This window comes from Barbus barbus, assembly GCF_936440315.1.
Source record: "Barbus barbus genome assembly, chromosome: 48".
In the NCBI taxonomy this organism is placed as follows: Eukaryota; Metazoa; Chordata; class Actinopteri; order Cypriniformes; family Cyprinidae; genus Barbus; species Barbus barbus.
Window position 1 is genome coordinate 14000081 of NC_136726.1, and position 16838 is coordinate 14016918.

Here is a 16838-nt window from a genome sequence, read left to right on the forward strand (position 1 = left end):
AACAGCAGTTAAGAAAGCATCTGATCATATCAATGTATATATTTTTGCACCAGCTTTGCAGTTCGGTACTGCGCTCAAGTTACATCACGTTTATTTATACAGCACATAACAGACTGCTTAAAAGCAAGCAGCTTTACAGTTTTAAACATGAATAAACAGTGTAAGCATCACTTTTAATTATAATTATAACCATTATAACTATTACTATATAAAGCAGATCAGTGTGCTCATTTTTCATGACCTCGATGGACTGACTTGAAGAAATTAACCGGACAGGATTTCAATCTCAAAGAAGACACCTACCTACTACGTAATCATCACAGACCAATGGTAGTTCGAATGTGTTTACCAGCTGAAAACACCATTTTGGCCTGATTTTGTTCAAATTATGTGGCAGTAGTTTGTTCTTCAACTTCGCTTGAAGTAAATCAGGGCCTTTAATGCGAGCTTAGCTTTAGGTCAGATCCCTGCAAAAACATGGCCCTCGATTGATCCTTGAGCTCCGCCAACAGGTTGCTTATGCTCTTTCTGAGATTTTCTATGTTCATTGACCAAGAAATCACCACAGGATACTGATGAGAATCATGTGCAATCATTTTCCATCAGGATACACAAATAACTGTCTAAATGAACCTTGTGACTATTTTTGCCAATAACAAATACCAGCAAAACAAGAAAACACTATTCTGAGATCGCAAGTATGCGTGCATTGCGAGGTTACAGATCAACAAAATAATCTAGAAGTATAAGCTGTCAGCAGAGCTGTCAGCCGCAGACTTACCCTAGAGGAGATGAAGCTGAGCTAAAGGTGACCAGATCATTTTTAATGCAGAGCAAAACAACAAAGAGTAAGGAAAGAGTGACTGTGTGGAGAGAGGGATATGAGGGAAGAGAGGGAGAGAGGCAGGAAGCACAGTCCTATCAATGTCTCAGAGGGGATCCAAACTCTTTTAAAAACATCCAAGCAACATACGCTGGGCCAGAAACTGCCTCTGGGACACATGAGAAAAGACTCTGTATTAGGCAAGAGTCTGTACTTAAAGGTATAGTTCACTCAAAACTGAATTATCATTATGTAATCATGTTGTTTCAACCCTTTGAGCTGTTATTTTTTCTTTGGAACGCAAAAGGATTTTTTTTTAATATCAATATTTAATAACAACTTTTTTTAATACAGTGACAGATCTGCTTAAAAAAAAAAAAGCACCATAAAAACTGTTTTTAACACTGAGTTTGTGTACATATTCATTCGAGTCAGTTCATTGAGTAACACAGTTCTGACCTCGAGATCCTAAAGTTCAAATGACTGTCTCAATAATTTAGTTGCAGTGGTTCTTAAGTGAACAGCTCACTGGAGGGGAAGATTTTTAGTGAATATTAACTTAAGTTATATAATGATTTCAATTTGTTCTTCACACAAAGAGATTGAATTACTGGAGAGGACTGGGAATAATGCACAAGCCATATGGACCCAGTTATATGTTATTGTTAACTAAAACTAGTAAAAATCATTTACAAGGATTTTTGTTTAGATTATAAATTCATTTGTGCACATTTGTTAACTTTTTTTCATATTATTTACTATCTGTATTGATATTATTAGTAATAATAATATTTATATGTAAAACATTATATGTTTTAAAAAAACTTAACATAAAATGAGAAATGTTGCCTCGGCTGCTGACTGAAATTAAGTAAGTTGAAGGTGTCAGGTTTGGGTGAAGGGATAGAGCGAGGACTCAATTGCTGGAGGAAAATAGGGCTTTATTAATTATAAAATAAAATAAACAAGCAAAAACTACAACGGGCAAGGGCAAGGGCAAGGGCAAGGGCAAGGGTAAGGTCGACGACAAACTGGCATAGGACTGCAAACACAAGGAGATTGTAAAGGGAGCAAATGAGGAGGGTAATGAGGTAACAGGTGGGGCAAATTAACCAATAATCAGGAAACAAGGTGGGTGGGGTCAAGACAATTGACATGAGAGCTGCGCGCTCACCAGAAAACAAGACAAGAAGGGAGTGTCAGGGCTCTGTCACAAACCACGAATAAACTAGACCGAAGTGACAGAACCCTGACAGAAGGACTAAAATTCTGAAGACTAAACTTGAAATAAAAATAAAAATATAAATATAAAAGACACTGAAATATAAAAGACATATAAAAGTCTTTTATTTATAAAATAAAAACAATATTAAAATAAAAAAACAAAATAGTATTATTTTGTTTACTAGGATGAGAGTTGCTGAAATCGCGTTTGGTCTCGTACTGTATCGTGTATCTTGTCAGTGTGTGCACTTGCTTGGCCATTTGTAGTTGATAAACAGGAAAGTGGGTCCAGCTGAATTGAAATGATCATTTGTTAGATTGGTATAATAAAGGTTATTATACCGCGGCAGCGGTCGCGGCAGTCGTCGTGTGAAGCCCTCTTAGTGTGAAGACCAAAGAGTGTAAAGACCATCGACTCTACCGTGCGACTCCACCGGGCAGGGACACCGCCAAGGGATAGTAGTAGCTTTTTATTTAATTTTTTCATTGATATGTTTATTATTGAAATGTTGTTGTTATATGCATGTGTTAATTTTATTTAATTTCTTTATTTTCTTAAATATGTGGGTAGATAGTATTTATAGAGTTGTAACTTTTTAGTTTTAGTTACTTTTTCTTATTTGTAAGTCGCTTTGGACAAAAGCGTCTGCTAAATGACAAAAGTAAGTAAGTAAGTAAAGTAAAAGAACTGTTGGAATCCTCCTCACACAATGGACAGACAAACCTGGACTGTGTATTTGTTGGACATTATCTCAATGGAACTCTCTACTTCTCGTATACATGGATCTAACGTGAAAACTGTAAATTCAGGGCATTCACCTTTTAATGTCTTCTTTTCTAAAATCTTTGTAAATATTATTTTAATGTTATTTGTTTATCTATTAATTTTTTAAGTCTACCAAGGGGTGGGATGGGTTGGGGTGGGTTTTAAATTTGTACAGCTGATTTTTGTTTTGTACTACTGTTCCACAAAATAAAACTCAATAAACAGTTGTTAACAAAAAAAAAAAAAAAAAAGTGAATGAATACTATAACAGTATATAAATAATAATAAAATAACACTTTATATGGACCACTTTCATAAAAATTTTGTTTTTTCCCTCCTTTATTTCTTTATCATTTTTATTCTATTTTTGTGTTTCACTGAAGAAATAAATTCGTACAGGTTTGTAAAAGGAGTGTGAGAAAACAATGCAGGAATTTTCAATGATAAATGAACTGTCTCTTTAAGACTCAGTACAGCTGCCTATTGAATAGCCTAACACTTACAGGGCCTATTTGCTGCTTATAATCATGTCCCCACATTTCCGTTGAAAAGGTTTTGTTTGCAAAACATGACAAACACTGTATAAAAAATGTTCATTTATCATCTGAGAAACATGTTAACATCTGTATCACTGCACGATGTGTAAATATTTACATAAGGAAAACACTATCCAAACTTAAAGATGGCACCAGGCTATACAGAGAAGCTCAAGAAACATTAAACATCAAACCTCCAAATATAATGATCGCTTACGAGTTAGTTAAGGGTGAATGAGCTGACTTGAGGATGCTAGTTAAATGAATTATAAGCCTCTGAATAACTCTGATACTATTCTATCATAAAATTCACAATGGTTTTATAGGCTTCACTTTCAAGTGCCTCACCGATCCTTTCTCCAGCCACTCCATGAGGGTCTGTGCAGTGGTGCAGGGTAGCTGGGAGCGCAGTGAGTTGCGGTCCTCGTCCCTGACCTGCAGCTCCAGTGCCAGTCTCAGCTCCTCAGCCAGCTGGAGAACCGGCAGCAGCCCGACGCTCACAGGAGAGCCCAGATCATACAGCCCGTTACTGAACTCCACCGCAGCCTTGGAACCTGCGGACAGAAATACGAAATGGACTAGGCCTAAATAAAATATAGAAGAGGCCAGACCTGTGCCTTAGTGGTAATACTCCCATATGGGTGACACAGGTTCGAATCTGGCATATTTTTAAAAATCCATTCCTTTTTTTGTCATGTTTTATTGTATCACAGTAGCAAAAAGCATGAAAAAAGATGCGATCCGTGGAACAGCTAGGGCAAAAAGTGACTTGAGAGGAAAAACAAATAGAAAGAGAGCAGGGGAGATGCACCATCACGCCATGTCATACATCATCACATCATATTAACCATCAGCACCCACACCACTGCAGCCACGTGTCACCTACATCATCTGGAACAACAGTTCCAACCATCCCCATCTGGATACTATGGAATCAGATGTAACAAATTTACAGGAACATCTGGAACCCATCAGGATTCCATAACACTTTAAAAGTGTATGATGACATTGTTCCATTTTTTAAATGCCAGAATCAACAATCAGAACAAAGAGACACACAGGCGACACTGGATTAGTTTACGTGTCTCATAAGATTTGTATTGTTTGCCTATGTCATTTCAAGATAAGTGGTGTTAAGAGTAATAAGAACAATGCAAAGAAATGCTTCTTGTATGCATGCAAAGAATATGCGACTAATGTACATAACTGTTTATACAAATGCATCATTTGTGCATTCAGGCGCAAGTGCTTTGCTTGACTGAAGGCATGAAATGACCTCATTGGTTGCTTTAATGAAGGGGTGGGGGTGTTGTGCCAGTTACTGGAAGGATACCCTAACAATGCAATGTCAGCTGTAAAATAAAATAAAAATGGAATAAAATAAAATAAAATACTATTGGAAATTATCTAAAAAAAAAAACTGAAATAGTGGAATATTTCCTCTTGCTCTGTTACTTATCACAAATATCCATTATGCTTTGATAATCCAAAATATAATTAAATAAAATTTAATAAATACTATTGGAAATTATCAAAAAAAAAAAAACTAAAATAGTGGAATATTTCCTCTTGCTCTGTTACTTATCACAAATATCCATTATGCTTTGATAATCCAAAATATAATTAAATAAAATTTAATAAATACTATTGGAAATTATTAGTGCTGGGCAAAGATTAATCGTGATTAATCGCATCCAAAATAAAAGTTTTTCTTTATATAATATATCTGTGTGTACTGTGTATATTTGTTATGTATATATAAATACACACACATGCATGTATATATTTAAGAAAAATATGTTATGTTTATATATTAAATATATTTATATATAATATAAATTATATGAATATAAATATATACACGTAAATACATGTAAATATTTTCAAAATATATACTGTATGTGTGTGTCTTTACATATACATAATAAATATACACAGCACACACAGATATATTATATAAAGAAAAACTTTTATTTTGGATGCGATTAATCACGATTAATCTTTGCCCAGCACTAGAAATTATATGAAAAAAAACCCTAACATAGTAGAATATTTACTCTTACTCAGCTACTTATCACAAATATCCATTATGTTTTGATAAATTAAATTATTAAATTAAATTAAGTTAGATTAAATTAAATAAAGCTATTCAAAATTATTTGGAAATAAAAAAAATAAACAGTATTTTATTACAGTATATAATATAATATAATATAATATAATATATAATAACTATATATATTTATTATATAGTACAATATTTATTCTTGCTCAAGCTATTCAATATCCCATTATCATTAAAAATCACCTAAAATAACAAAGCAGAACAAAACAATAACTACTGGAAAGTCTATTAATCACATGCAAGGATAGAAGGCTAGTTGTTGGATCATCTTTATGGTAATTGAGATGTTCCAACTGTCACCAGCAGATGGAGGCATTTCAAGAACCTTGAGCAACTTTTATAACAACACTTCTTCATTATCATGAGTCAGTTCACACAGCAGAACCAAAGAGACACAACATGCCTGTGGTCAACCCTCATCACACCCTCATTTAAAGTCTAGATCCAGGATTAGCCACATGGTATGACATCTGATTACTAAATATTAATGGTAAATTCATAAGCAATTAATTTATAAGCCTGTGCTATATTTGAAGTCCTGAATGTGTAATATTTGGCACATGCAGCCTTCATTCAGGACAAATATAACTCATAACTTGCAGGACTACTCAGCTAATAGACCATGTGTAGTATGCATTTCAAAACGTCATAACATGGTTCAAATAAGTTCACATTATGTTAACATATCTCAGTATGATTTAACTGTAAATAATGCAATAATATTTATATATTAAATAAAATTTCCTTGTCAATACTAGCTCAGTGAAAGAAAAAAAAAAACATCCAACATGGAGGATACTGAAAATAATCAATACAAATAGTTTAGTGTAATTAAAAAGAGATTATTTTACACAATAAATGTTTATTTTGCATCATTACTCCAGTTTTCAGTGTCCTTCAGAAATCAGTCTAATATGCTGATTTGGAGCTTAAGAAACATTTCTTATTATTATCAATGTTGAAAATAGTTTTCTTCAGAATTCTTTGATGAACTGAATTATATTTTAAATTAAAAAATTTTTTTTAAACATTATAAATGTCAATTTAATGCACCCTTGCTCAATAAAAGAAGTAATGTCTTTCTAAATAAATAAATTTTATTAAAATTTAAATTAAATTAAAAAATAAAATAAAATAAAATAAAATAAAATAAATCTTAATGACCCCCAAATTAGAAATATGAGCTCTTGGTCTTTAGATCGCTTTTTATGCTGCTCTTTTTACCCCACATTATAAGTAAGCAAGCCAATATTGTTTTGCCTAAAAGTTAAAGGTAGTGTGACCTTACGTTATATAACTGGAATAAATAGTGTTTATCACAGATTTTGTCACAGTGAATGTCTCCCTCCGGACAAGCTGAGTACACTGTACCTCTCGCTGTCTCGCTCAGACAGCAAACCGCATGCTCCACTCCATCCCCCAGCCTTCATTTGTTGACTGCCCACATTAAACATTTATCCTCTATTAGTTAAATCATCTTGGCAATCGCTGAGCTTGCTTAAGGGGCTACACAGCCCCCACATCCTCTCCTTACCCAGCCCTGTTTAAAACTTCCCCTCCAAAACTGGCTGCTCTGTTATAAAACGTTGTTCTGAAACTGTATTGTACACCCTATGGCTCATTCTGTAAATTTTATAAATAAAAAATATTACATGCATTATTAAGCTTTTACTGTATAATATTTTTTAAATGAATTATTACAATTATTTAGCAATTAGTATAATTATTAGCATATTAACTAATTCAAATCATGCAAAGCTTTTTATTCAGCTTTACCTTTGTTTGGCAAGAGCTTTTCTTTCAAAATATTCAACACCATGTAATCTTTTTTTTTTTTAAAAAAGCTTTACACATGCAGCGTTTAGGGAATCCAATTAGTTTGCACAGATCAAGAGATATGTTGAAAAAACATTGTATAGGAGCAGAGCCTTATCTGATCGCTTCCTGATCGCTAGCCAATCAGAAACAGACTGCAAGATTTACCTTTATCCAACCTATTTTACTGAAAAAAATTTAATTGCTTAGCAAAGAAGCAATGGACATAATTGTGGACCAGTCCATTGTTATTTGGAAGAATGTGATCCATGCACAAGTTCATCAGGAGGATTTCAAATTGGCTTGAAGCTAAATTAAAGTCTTACCAGCAATAATATCATCCATTTGTTCCAAGGCTGCTGCTAACATGTGACTTGCATCTGAGTCCATGGCGCCAGCAGTCTACTGCATCTGCTGGTTTGCTTCTCAGTGACCTGCAAAAATGTGTCATGTAATTATGCAACATAATGAATAAATGTCACAATTACATTTGCTGGGAAAGTGCATTTCGAAATTCAGGGTGGAGTAAAAAAAATTAATCTTGTGTGTGAACCAATACTATAAATCTCAACTGACGGCAAGTAGCAGCTTGGTGTGTTTAAGACTGCTGCCTTCCTGTATTGTAATGTAACTTGACATTACATAAATTCCCTAGAGCAAATGTGGTTTACAACAACATCTAAATCATATTGTCCACTATGTCAAGGCTGTTTTGTATGCGTTTGATTGCAAGCTCTCTGAAGCTATAGGATAAAATGGTCTTCATATTAAGAGCTAGTATTTTCCCAAGTGTTAACCCCTGAGTCTCTGCTGTGACGTATCCCGAGGCAGCTTGACTTTCTCCCTGTGGAACCTCAGTGATGGAGGGAAATTTGAGAATAATTAAGCCTGTTAGGGTCAAGTTTCACCCTATTGTCATGCCTTGTGGCATGTGTAATAGGCACATTCATTCATCATATATTTAGGCACACGTAAGCAAACACAAACACAAAGAGGCGGCTCTAAATTATGGAAGCCTGTTTCTGCCTCAGAGTAAATGTGCACTCACGTTTACCGTTGTTCGGCTAATTTTGGCAGGTGAAGTTCGTCACATGGATTTGCAGTGTTTTTGCATTTATTTATTCATGCAGGATAACTGACTTAAAAGAAAAAGGGATTTATAAATTTCTTGTACTCATGACTTTTATTGCTCAATTTTAGGGCCCTATGATATCCGTGATGCGGAAAACGCGGAAAGAATTGTGGTATCCAGTCATAAAAACGGAATTTCATGTATAACGCGAAATGTCACGGAATTTGCCAAATTTCAAGAGTAGGTCAGTACACTTAAATCAAAATATGATATGAACTATTGTCTGTGAATATTAAGCTGCAAAAATACCATTTAAATATGAATCCTGCATGTTCTGTGTGTCTCCGTGTGAATGAATGGTGCAGACGCGAGGTTTCGTTTACTACACACACATAATAAAGTGCGCAGTGTTTTCAGTTTCTGCCGCCTCAATGAGTATATAAACACATGAACATAACCTCTAGAACTGCTCCGAGAGTCACTTCATGAGCATTTTGCAGTTTCTTTTAAGTAAATCTAACTTCATATCACAAACCTAAAGGTCAAAATAAAAGTTCGGTTTAACTTGAAGAAACCGTGACAGAAATATTACTTAAAGTAATGATAGTACTACTACTAATACAATTATTATTAAAACATTATTTTTAAAGGAATATTTACCAGGAAAATTATTTACCAGAATTTATTTAGCAGAAAAACATAAACACACTGGACAAAATAAATAAATAAAATTATATTGTTTTCAATAAAATTAATTAAATAGAGATGCATTTGATTATTAATATTTAATAAAAACATTAAAATTAATAGAAAACAGAATTTGTAAAAAAAAAAAATCTAACTGAATTTGAATTTAATTGAACTTTTAATAAATTGCTGTTTAATATTGTAAGTTCTGTAATAGTAGGTGCTTCCTCTAAAAATTCTTATAGGAGGTCAAGAATAAATCACATTAGAAGGATTTCATACCACACAAAGATATTATATTTCATGAACTTTCAGAACTTGCACTCTTGTAATTGGGTGGCACGGACACATGCCACTCGGGTGGAGGGTCACAAAAGACAACTGTCGAGGGCTAAAGGGGGCACATCCCACAATGCTGTTCATTATGTAGCTTAATTTAGCTTCACACCACAAGAGAGTGTTGACTCTATTCGGGGCGTTGGGATCTTTCACTGCTGAAACAGTGTAATCATACAACAGTGCTGTAATCACAGCCCTGATAAGCATGTGAATATAAGCCTTCAGTTAATGACAAGAAGAGACTAGCGCAGCCTAGTGCAGTTCATTAATAGATAGCATGCTTTTTAGTACAAGCAAAAATGGAAAATCCAGTACAACCTCAAGCATTGCACACACACCCAAGTTATTCGAGCAGATAAGGGTGTGTAGGCTTTCTGTCATGTGCTATCTGCCCTAAAAAAGGAGTCACGTCTTATTTGATCACGCTGACGAGGCTTTTTCATCCCTCTTCACTTATTATAAGGTGGCACAGTTTGTAGGGCACAGAAATACGCTTCTATTGTTTATCAAATAAGTCTCACGAAACAAGCTTTGCGTTCTCGCCTCAAGTCCAATAATCTGCAGGTTTGTTCATTTCTGTGCTAACAAATACAAAACCCTTCAATGTCCTGAGATGAATGAGAAATCACAACCATTTTAGGTGCCTGACCCACTACAAAAGTCCAGGCGCTCTTATCTGACCCAAACTCAGCAATTTCAGTGTAGGCAATTAAATCAGCCTGACGAAGATAATGTTAACCACAGAATTTCTCTTGTGTCATCGGTTTCAACCTGATAAATCACTTCACTTTTTTTGGTTTAGCTTTTTATTGCTCCACTGTGGACAATTTCCATTCAAATGCTCCACCTGTGTATGTTTTTCTCCATGGTGAGTTTGACCTGGGCTCAATGCCAGTCAGCTACAGATAAAGCAGATTTATATAGGAACAGTATGTGAAGCAAATAACAGATTTAATTCCAAGAACTCATTAAACAAATCAAGTAGAACCGTGCGTTTCCCTGAAAATTATTACAGCTAATCAGATTCAATCATTCAACGACCCATTCAAGCATTCAATAGTATAATTGTGTATAATTGTTATTTATTATTCCATCTGCACTGTTTGTTAATTAATTAATTATTTATTAACACAAAACAACAAGGAAATGTGTGTAGAGTCTGTAATTGGAATTTCTGCCAATCCAAGAAGTGATTATTTTTACAGAAATATCTTAAGAAATGCAAATGGATCTAGTTAACTTACTGAGCTCCTCAAACAAATCTTCCAAATATCTGATTAACTGAAAAGTAATGCAAGTTCTGAAATGTTCCTCAACAGTAAGTCTGTGTTTCTTCTATCCGTGTTGACACATTCCAACACAAGCCCCTCCCCTCAGTGTTCCTGATATGCCACCCGGAGTCAAGAGTTAGCGAGTGACTGAACGCCGATGCTATCTCAATAATGATTGGTGACATCAAACATCACATGTCGGACACCCTTCAAGTCCCCGCTGCTTACATCCTCTGTATTTACAAAACCTTTATAAGCCAACACAAACAGAGACACTTGAAAACGATGGGACCTTGAGTTACGAGTAACGGCTCTTTCCGGCCAAACCCAACAACTGCAGTCTGAATATTTCCCTTCACACCGTTTCTGCAAAGCCATCCAAACCACAGGCTATTCACGAGGAGGCTTTGATAGGGGAAACACAGATTTTTAATGAAGTGTTTGAGTCTGTTCCCATTCAACTGCAGCATCCCTTACTCTACTAATACGTAATAGCAATCCCATAGACTTACATTGAAGAAGAGACAAGAGTCATGTCTAGAGACCAGAATATCATGCAGAATTGCTGTTGGGTTATTTTGATTTCAGATAGTAAGCAACCATCCAGAATACTACAGAATTGGTGCAAACTGATGTCCCACAACCAAAAACACATGTAAAAAGCATTTAAGTAATTAAATCTTAGATGTTTATTTAAGATTATTCTATTATCTATTGTAACCATTTTAAAAAGTGAAGTTAAAAAAAAATAAAAATCTTTGTAAATTATGAAACTTTATGTAAAAAAATGTGTTTCGCATTTTTCATGTCACTACCAAAACAGTATAGCTTATGTTTTAGTCCATTGGCCGAGACTAATTTGAACTAAACCCATAAATTTATGATCAGGAAATATTCCTGTGTCCCTCTCTCTCATAGCTACAAGGTGCGAGTAGATAGTTCTCATCATTTTGAGGTAAATGTGTTCAAAAGTCTGTGTGTAACTTTAAGGAACGTCACTACCGAACACCTTTTTTCTGCAATTAAGCATGCTTTTCTTGGGAGTTATTCCATAACATTTAGTTTTTATATGTATACCACTGTTCAGAACTGTGCTAGCTAACCATGTGCTGATTCGCATCTTGGGTTCAAAAGTATCTAAAATTTTCACTACCGAAACATTTGATGGAGTTTCGGTAGAGACATCTTTATTTTGTTTTTTTGGGGGCGTTATCCCATAGAATTGTCACTACCGAAATAGACACGACCGAAACATGTCATCATTGTTTCGGTAGTGACAAAAAAGAACACATAATCCTCATATTGGGGGGAAATAAACAAAATTTTAGTACGGTTATTTAGTAAGTTTTAGTAGTCTTTTAGTATTCAAGTTAAAATTCTGTAATGCGATGTGGTTGCTACCAAAGCATTACTGTCACTAACGAAACATGGGATGTTTGGTCAAAAATAAAGTATACTGAATTATCACCTAAGATGTTATAATAGTTTTTGGTTCAGTGTATATTTACTGAATCCTTAACTTTGAAATCAGTTTGATCAACTTTTTGCATTTTATAAAGAAAAATTGGATTCAAAATACAACAAATCTCATAAATTACACTTGAAATATTGTTAAAAAAAAATTGTTATTGATTTACCTCTGAAAAATGTTAATAAAATAGCAAAAATATATATCTTTACAATCTAGATGCAAGCAAAATCTTAATAGGTCAATATAACCCTAATTCAATTATTATTATTGTGTTTCGGTAGTGACAAATTTTGGGAGAGGACAAATATTCCAAAACTTTCTGAAAATACAATATGAGAATTAACTGCACAAGACACATTTTATTTCAAGACGTTTCCAACTCTGACATTGGACCAATTCTGTAGAATGGCACATACAATAAAAATTCCAGATTTTTTTTTTTAAATCTTTGTTTCAAGGTGAAATATTACCTGAATTTGTTTTCGAGAGATTCACCAAGTGAGATTCATCAGTATAGTGTTGTTTGCTTTACTTTGACATGTGACAGGTTTTGACAGTACTCGAGTATTTGCTCTAGATAACACTTACAAGCAGACCCTTCAAGAATCAATAGACCTTTTGGATCCAAAATCCTTTGATATATTGTGAAACCATACAAGCCATCTAATTCTCTTATTGTGTTTTAACAAGCTACTGCTATTCTTCATGGGATTCAAAAACTGTCAGAGACTGTGAGTCCCGCGTCTGGTGCCAAAAAGCAAACTGTAGTGTTAGAATACTACATTCTACTTAATTTACTCCAGGATGTTTAGATTAGCAAACAGAAGCTACTGCGGAAAGTCCCTGTATTTTGGAGCTATGCTGCAGTTAATGATGAACAGGCTCATCCAGGGTTGTCCCTTACTGAAATGCAGAAAAATTGTGACCATGGACAAGTTTGGGGCGGCACTAATGAGTTTGAGTAATCATTAGTAAACCTGAATAGTCAATCAGACATCAAATATCTATCACTTCTTTAACTGTAAATTTGCTGTATTATGCATTGCAGCTTTTAAAATACCATTTTATATAAATAACTACATTTGAGAAAAGGCTTTTCTTACTTTGATAACAGTTGTCTTATGGTAAAAACAGGTCCCATAAAATGTTAAGATATTATTGTACAATACCGTTTGAAAGTTTAGGGTCAGTATTAGTTTTTATATTATTATGTTTTAGAAATTAAAACTTTTATTCCGCAAGGATGAATTAAATTGATCAAAAGTGACAGTGAATACATTTATAATGTTACAAAAGATTTCCATTTAAAATACAAGCTGTTTTTTAAAGAAATGTATAAAAAAATTATCATAAAAATTAATCACGGTTTCCAATAAATAAATAAAAGCACCACTGTTTTCAACACTGATAATAATAAGAAATATCATCAAATCAGCATATTTGTTTGATTTCTGAGATATCATGTGACACTCAACATTGGAGTGATGATGGCTGATAATTATTAGGAATGATTTCACAATATTACTATTTTACAATATTTTACAATATTACTATTAGGGCAGTCGTGGCCTAGTGGATAGAGAGATGGACTTGTAACCCGAAGTCTCGGGCCGGCAGGGATTGTAGGTGGGGGGAGTGAATAACCAACACTCTCTCCACCCTCAATACCACGACTGAGGTGAGACCCTTGAGCAAGGCACCGAACCCCCAACTGCTCCCCGGGTGCAGTGGTGTGCACGTTGGATGGGTTAAATGCAGAGCACAAATTCCGAGTATGGGTCACCATACTTGGCCACACACCCCTTTGCCTTTACTGTATTTTTGATCAAATAAATGCAGCCTTGGTGAGCAGAAGAGACTTCTTTCAAAATCATTAAAAAATCCTACAGACCCCAAACTTTTGAACAGTAGTGTATATAAAATGTATATTATATAAATAAATAAATAAATGGTTGGCATATTGGTCTTGTTTGAAACCTAAAAACATGCTTGATTTTAATTGTTATTAAATTTGCCTGGAAGCCATTCCATAGAAGTATTTTCCATCCATGTTGTTTAAAAATTCCCACTATGTACAGTAAAAGCAAAAGCAACTGTAATCGGCCTTGGGCAGAAATAATGCAGCGGGAGGAAGTGGCATCAGCATTAGGTGTCAGACCAATAGACCCAGCACGTCAACACAGCTTAATATGAGAACATCAAAGGCAACACAGCTTAACTGTCTCCACTCAGCATTAAACCATTTCGACGCGCTGACATATCGTGTGGGCACTACGCATTTCTTAAACACGCTATACTGGCAGAAAGTTGACCTGTAGCGCAGTTCAAATGCAGAGGCTGACACAAGGCCTCATTGTTGTGGGATCAGTGTGACGGCAGACAATGCGACGACTATTTATGCCATGGTACAAGCAGGTTTAGGCTCCGCCGCGAGCTCTAACTTCTTGATACAGGTTACTTTTCATACATGTTAAGTCATCCACAACAAACCCAGTTCAAATAACAAGGAGATAGAGTTGCAGAACTGTATGACTACACTAAAAAAAAAAGGTGTAGATTTCTCTTGAAACAATTTTCACAGATAAATGGTTAGAAAATGTAACAAATAATTATATATGGAGGACCAAAACTGCAAAACTTATAAGTAAATAAATAAATAAATGTAATGTAATACTAGTAAATGAAATGAAGGAATAAATTACTTGCTAAAACAAATATAATTACTTTTTAATCAGTTTAGTGCTGAATTTATTTTTTTTATTACTTTAACACTCTTTATTTATTATCTTCTTTATTTATTTTATATTTATTTATGTGTTAATTTATTTTATTTTCATATTTATTTATTCCGACATGTTTCCATTTAAAAAATAACTTTTTATATTTATTTATTGTATTTATTCTTACATTTCTATCTCTTGTATGATAATTAGGTAGGTTGGTCTTGTTTGTCATTGGTTTAACATAGAAGTGTGAGCTCAGCAACAAAATCTGGCATAAACGGTCCCATAAATGTTGTGTCTTATGCTCAAACAGTGTTTAAAAAACAAAAGACAATACAATATATATATATATATATATATATATATATTAGGGCTGCAAAATGATTAGTTGTGATTAATCGATTCAAAATAAAAGTTAATGTGTGTACTGTGTATATTTATTATGTATTTATAAATACACACATATATATAAAAAAAAATGGATTGTATGTATTTGTATGTAAACACTTGTATATAATTTATATTATATATAAATATAAATAATTTACATATAAATCTAACATATTTTTCCTTCATATATACATGTGTGTGTATTTATATACATAATAAAAATGCACAGTACACACACATATAGTATTTAAACAAAACCTTTTATTTTGAATTGATTAATATCGATTATATAACAAATTTTTAAGTAAAGAAAGACTGAAATATTATTTTCTTGTATAAAGTACTCCAATAATCTTCTAGAAATATTTTTTTACAATGTACAGCACAGGCGGAGTAGTGTGATCAACAAGCGGAAAACTGAGAGGAAGCTTCGTCGCATTAATAAAGAAGTTTCCACATACCACTTCTACACACATTAACATCAGAATGTCCAAGAGATCAAAACAGCTCTGATGTTACACGCATGGACCGCTGTACTCAGAATGATTCATGGCTCGGTGTAGGCGGATGTAAGTTCGATTCGGGCTCAACCCCTGGCCGATCGTGAGCTCTACTCACCAGAGCGGATGCGTTGTGGCAGCTGGCTTGAATGCAACACTCCTCCGCAGTAACAAGAGAAATGTCAGTCCTGAGCAGGTGCATTCGACTGTGGTACCGAGGCCTGTGAAAATGTCAGCGTGCCGCTCGGCACAGGAAAGGCCTGCTCATGGGGCAAAACGTCACGGCTCTGTCCTACAGGTCCCTGACATCAATACCACCCAATGCATATTGCATGGGATCTCCATTGCTCTCTATCTTAGTCTGCAGAATGGGGTTCACACAAAGTCAGATGCCAACTGCAGACGTTCAATAACCAGAATGGAATGGGAATTGGTTCCAGTGTTTTGAACAAAATGGATCTCAATTCCTAAACTTAGAAGATGGACACATCAAAGTGACAAGAGAATTCATGTAAATAGCTCAAAAAGTGACAGCTGAAGTGAAGTTTAGATGCTCATTAAACTGTATTTAACTTTACAAGCCTCCAAAGACCCTCAGAATAAGAAAGCACACTGAGGATTGCAAAGCATTAAATAGCATATTTGATGAAATGAAAACTCTGGCATTATTTACTCATCCTCAAGTCATTCCAAACCAGTATGGCTTTCTTAATTCTGTAGAACACACAAAAAAAGATATTCTGAGAATATTTTTTCCATACACTGAAATTCATTGGGGTTCAGAATTGTTTTGGTCCCCATTGACTTTCACTGTATGGACAAAAATATTCTTCAAAATATCTTTTGCAGAAGATGTAAAGTAATACAGGGGGAAAAAAAACTATGTTTTTATTTTTGGGTGAACTCTCTCTTTTAATAACAAAACAGCTGACAAAAATATATTCTAAGAACATTTTGTTATTGTTTTGAGAACATTATTAAAGACCAGATAACTTTGAATGAACATTCTATTAACACCGGAAGAATGTTTGTTCTTAAATTTGCTAGAATATTAGCCAAAGTTCTGAGAACGTTCCCTGTTAGCTGTGTTGATCTC

General features: G+C 34.2%; 1 protein-coding gene across 9 annotated transcripts in view; it reads right to left on the reverse strand.

Annotated features, from left to right (window-relative positions):
- LOC306866737 (liprin-beta-2-like) overlaps positions 1-16838 on the reverse strand; it is a 54790-nt gene that overhangs the window by 35908 nt on the left and 2044 nt on the right. For all 9 annotated transcript variants that reach the window (XM_079412051.1, XM_079412044.1, XM_079412050.1 and 6 more), the window contains exons 2-3: positions 7616-7723; positions 3698-3903 (exon numbers count right to left, since the gene is read on the reverse strand). In XM_079412051.1, coding sequence (XP_079268177.1) covers positions 3698-3903; positions 7616-7679 — 270 coding nt within the window. In that variant the 5' untranslated portion in view covers positions 7680-7723. The remainder of the gene's footprint in view (positions 1-3697; positions 3904-7615; positions 7724-16838) is intronic.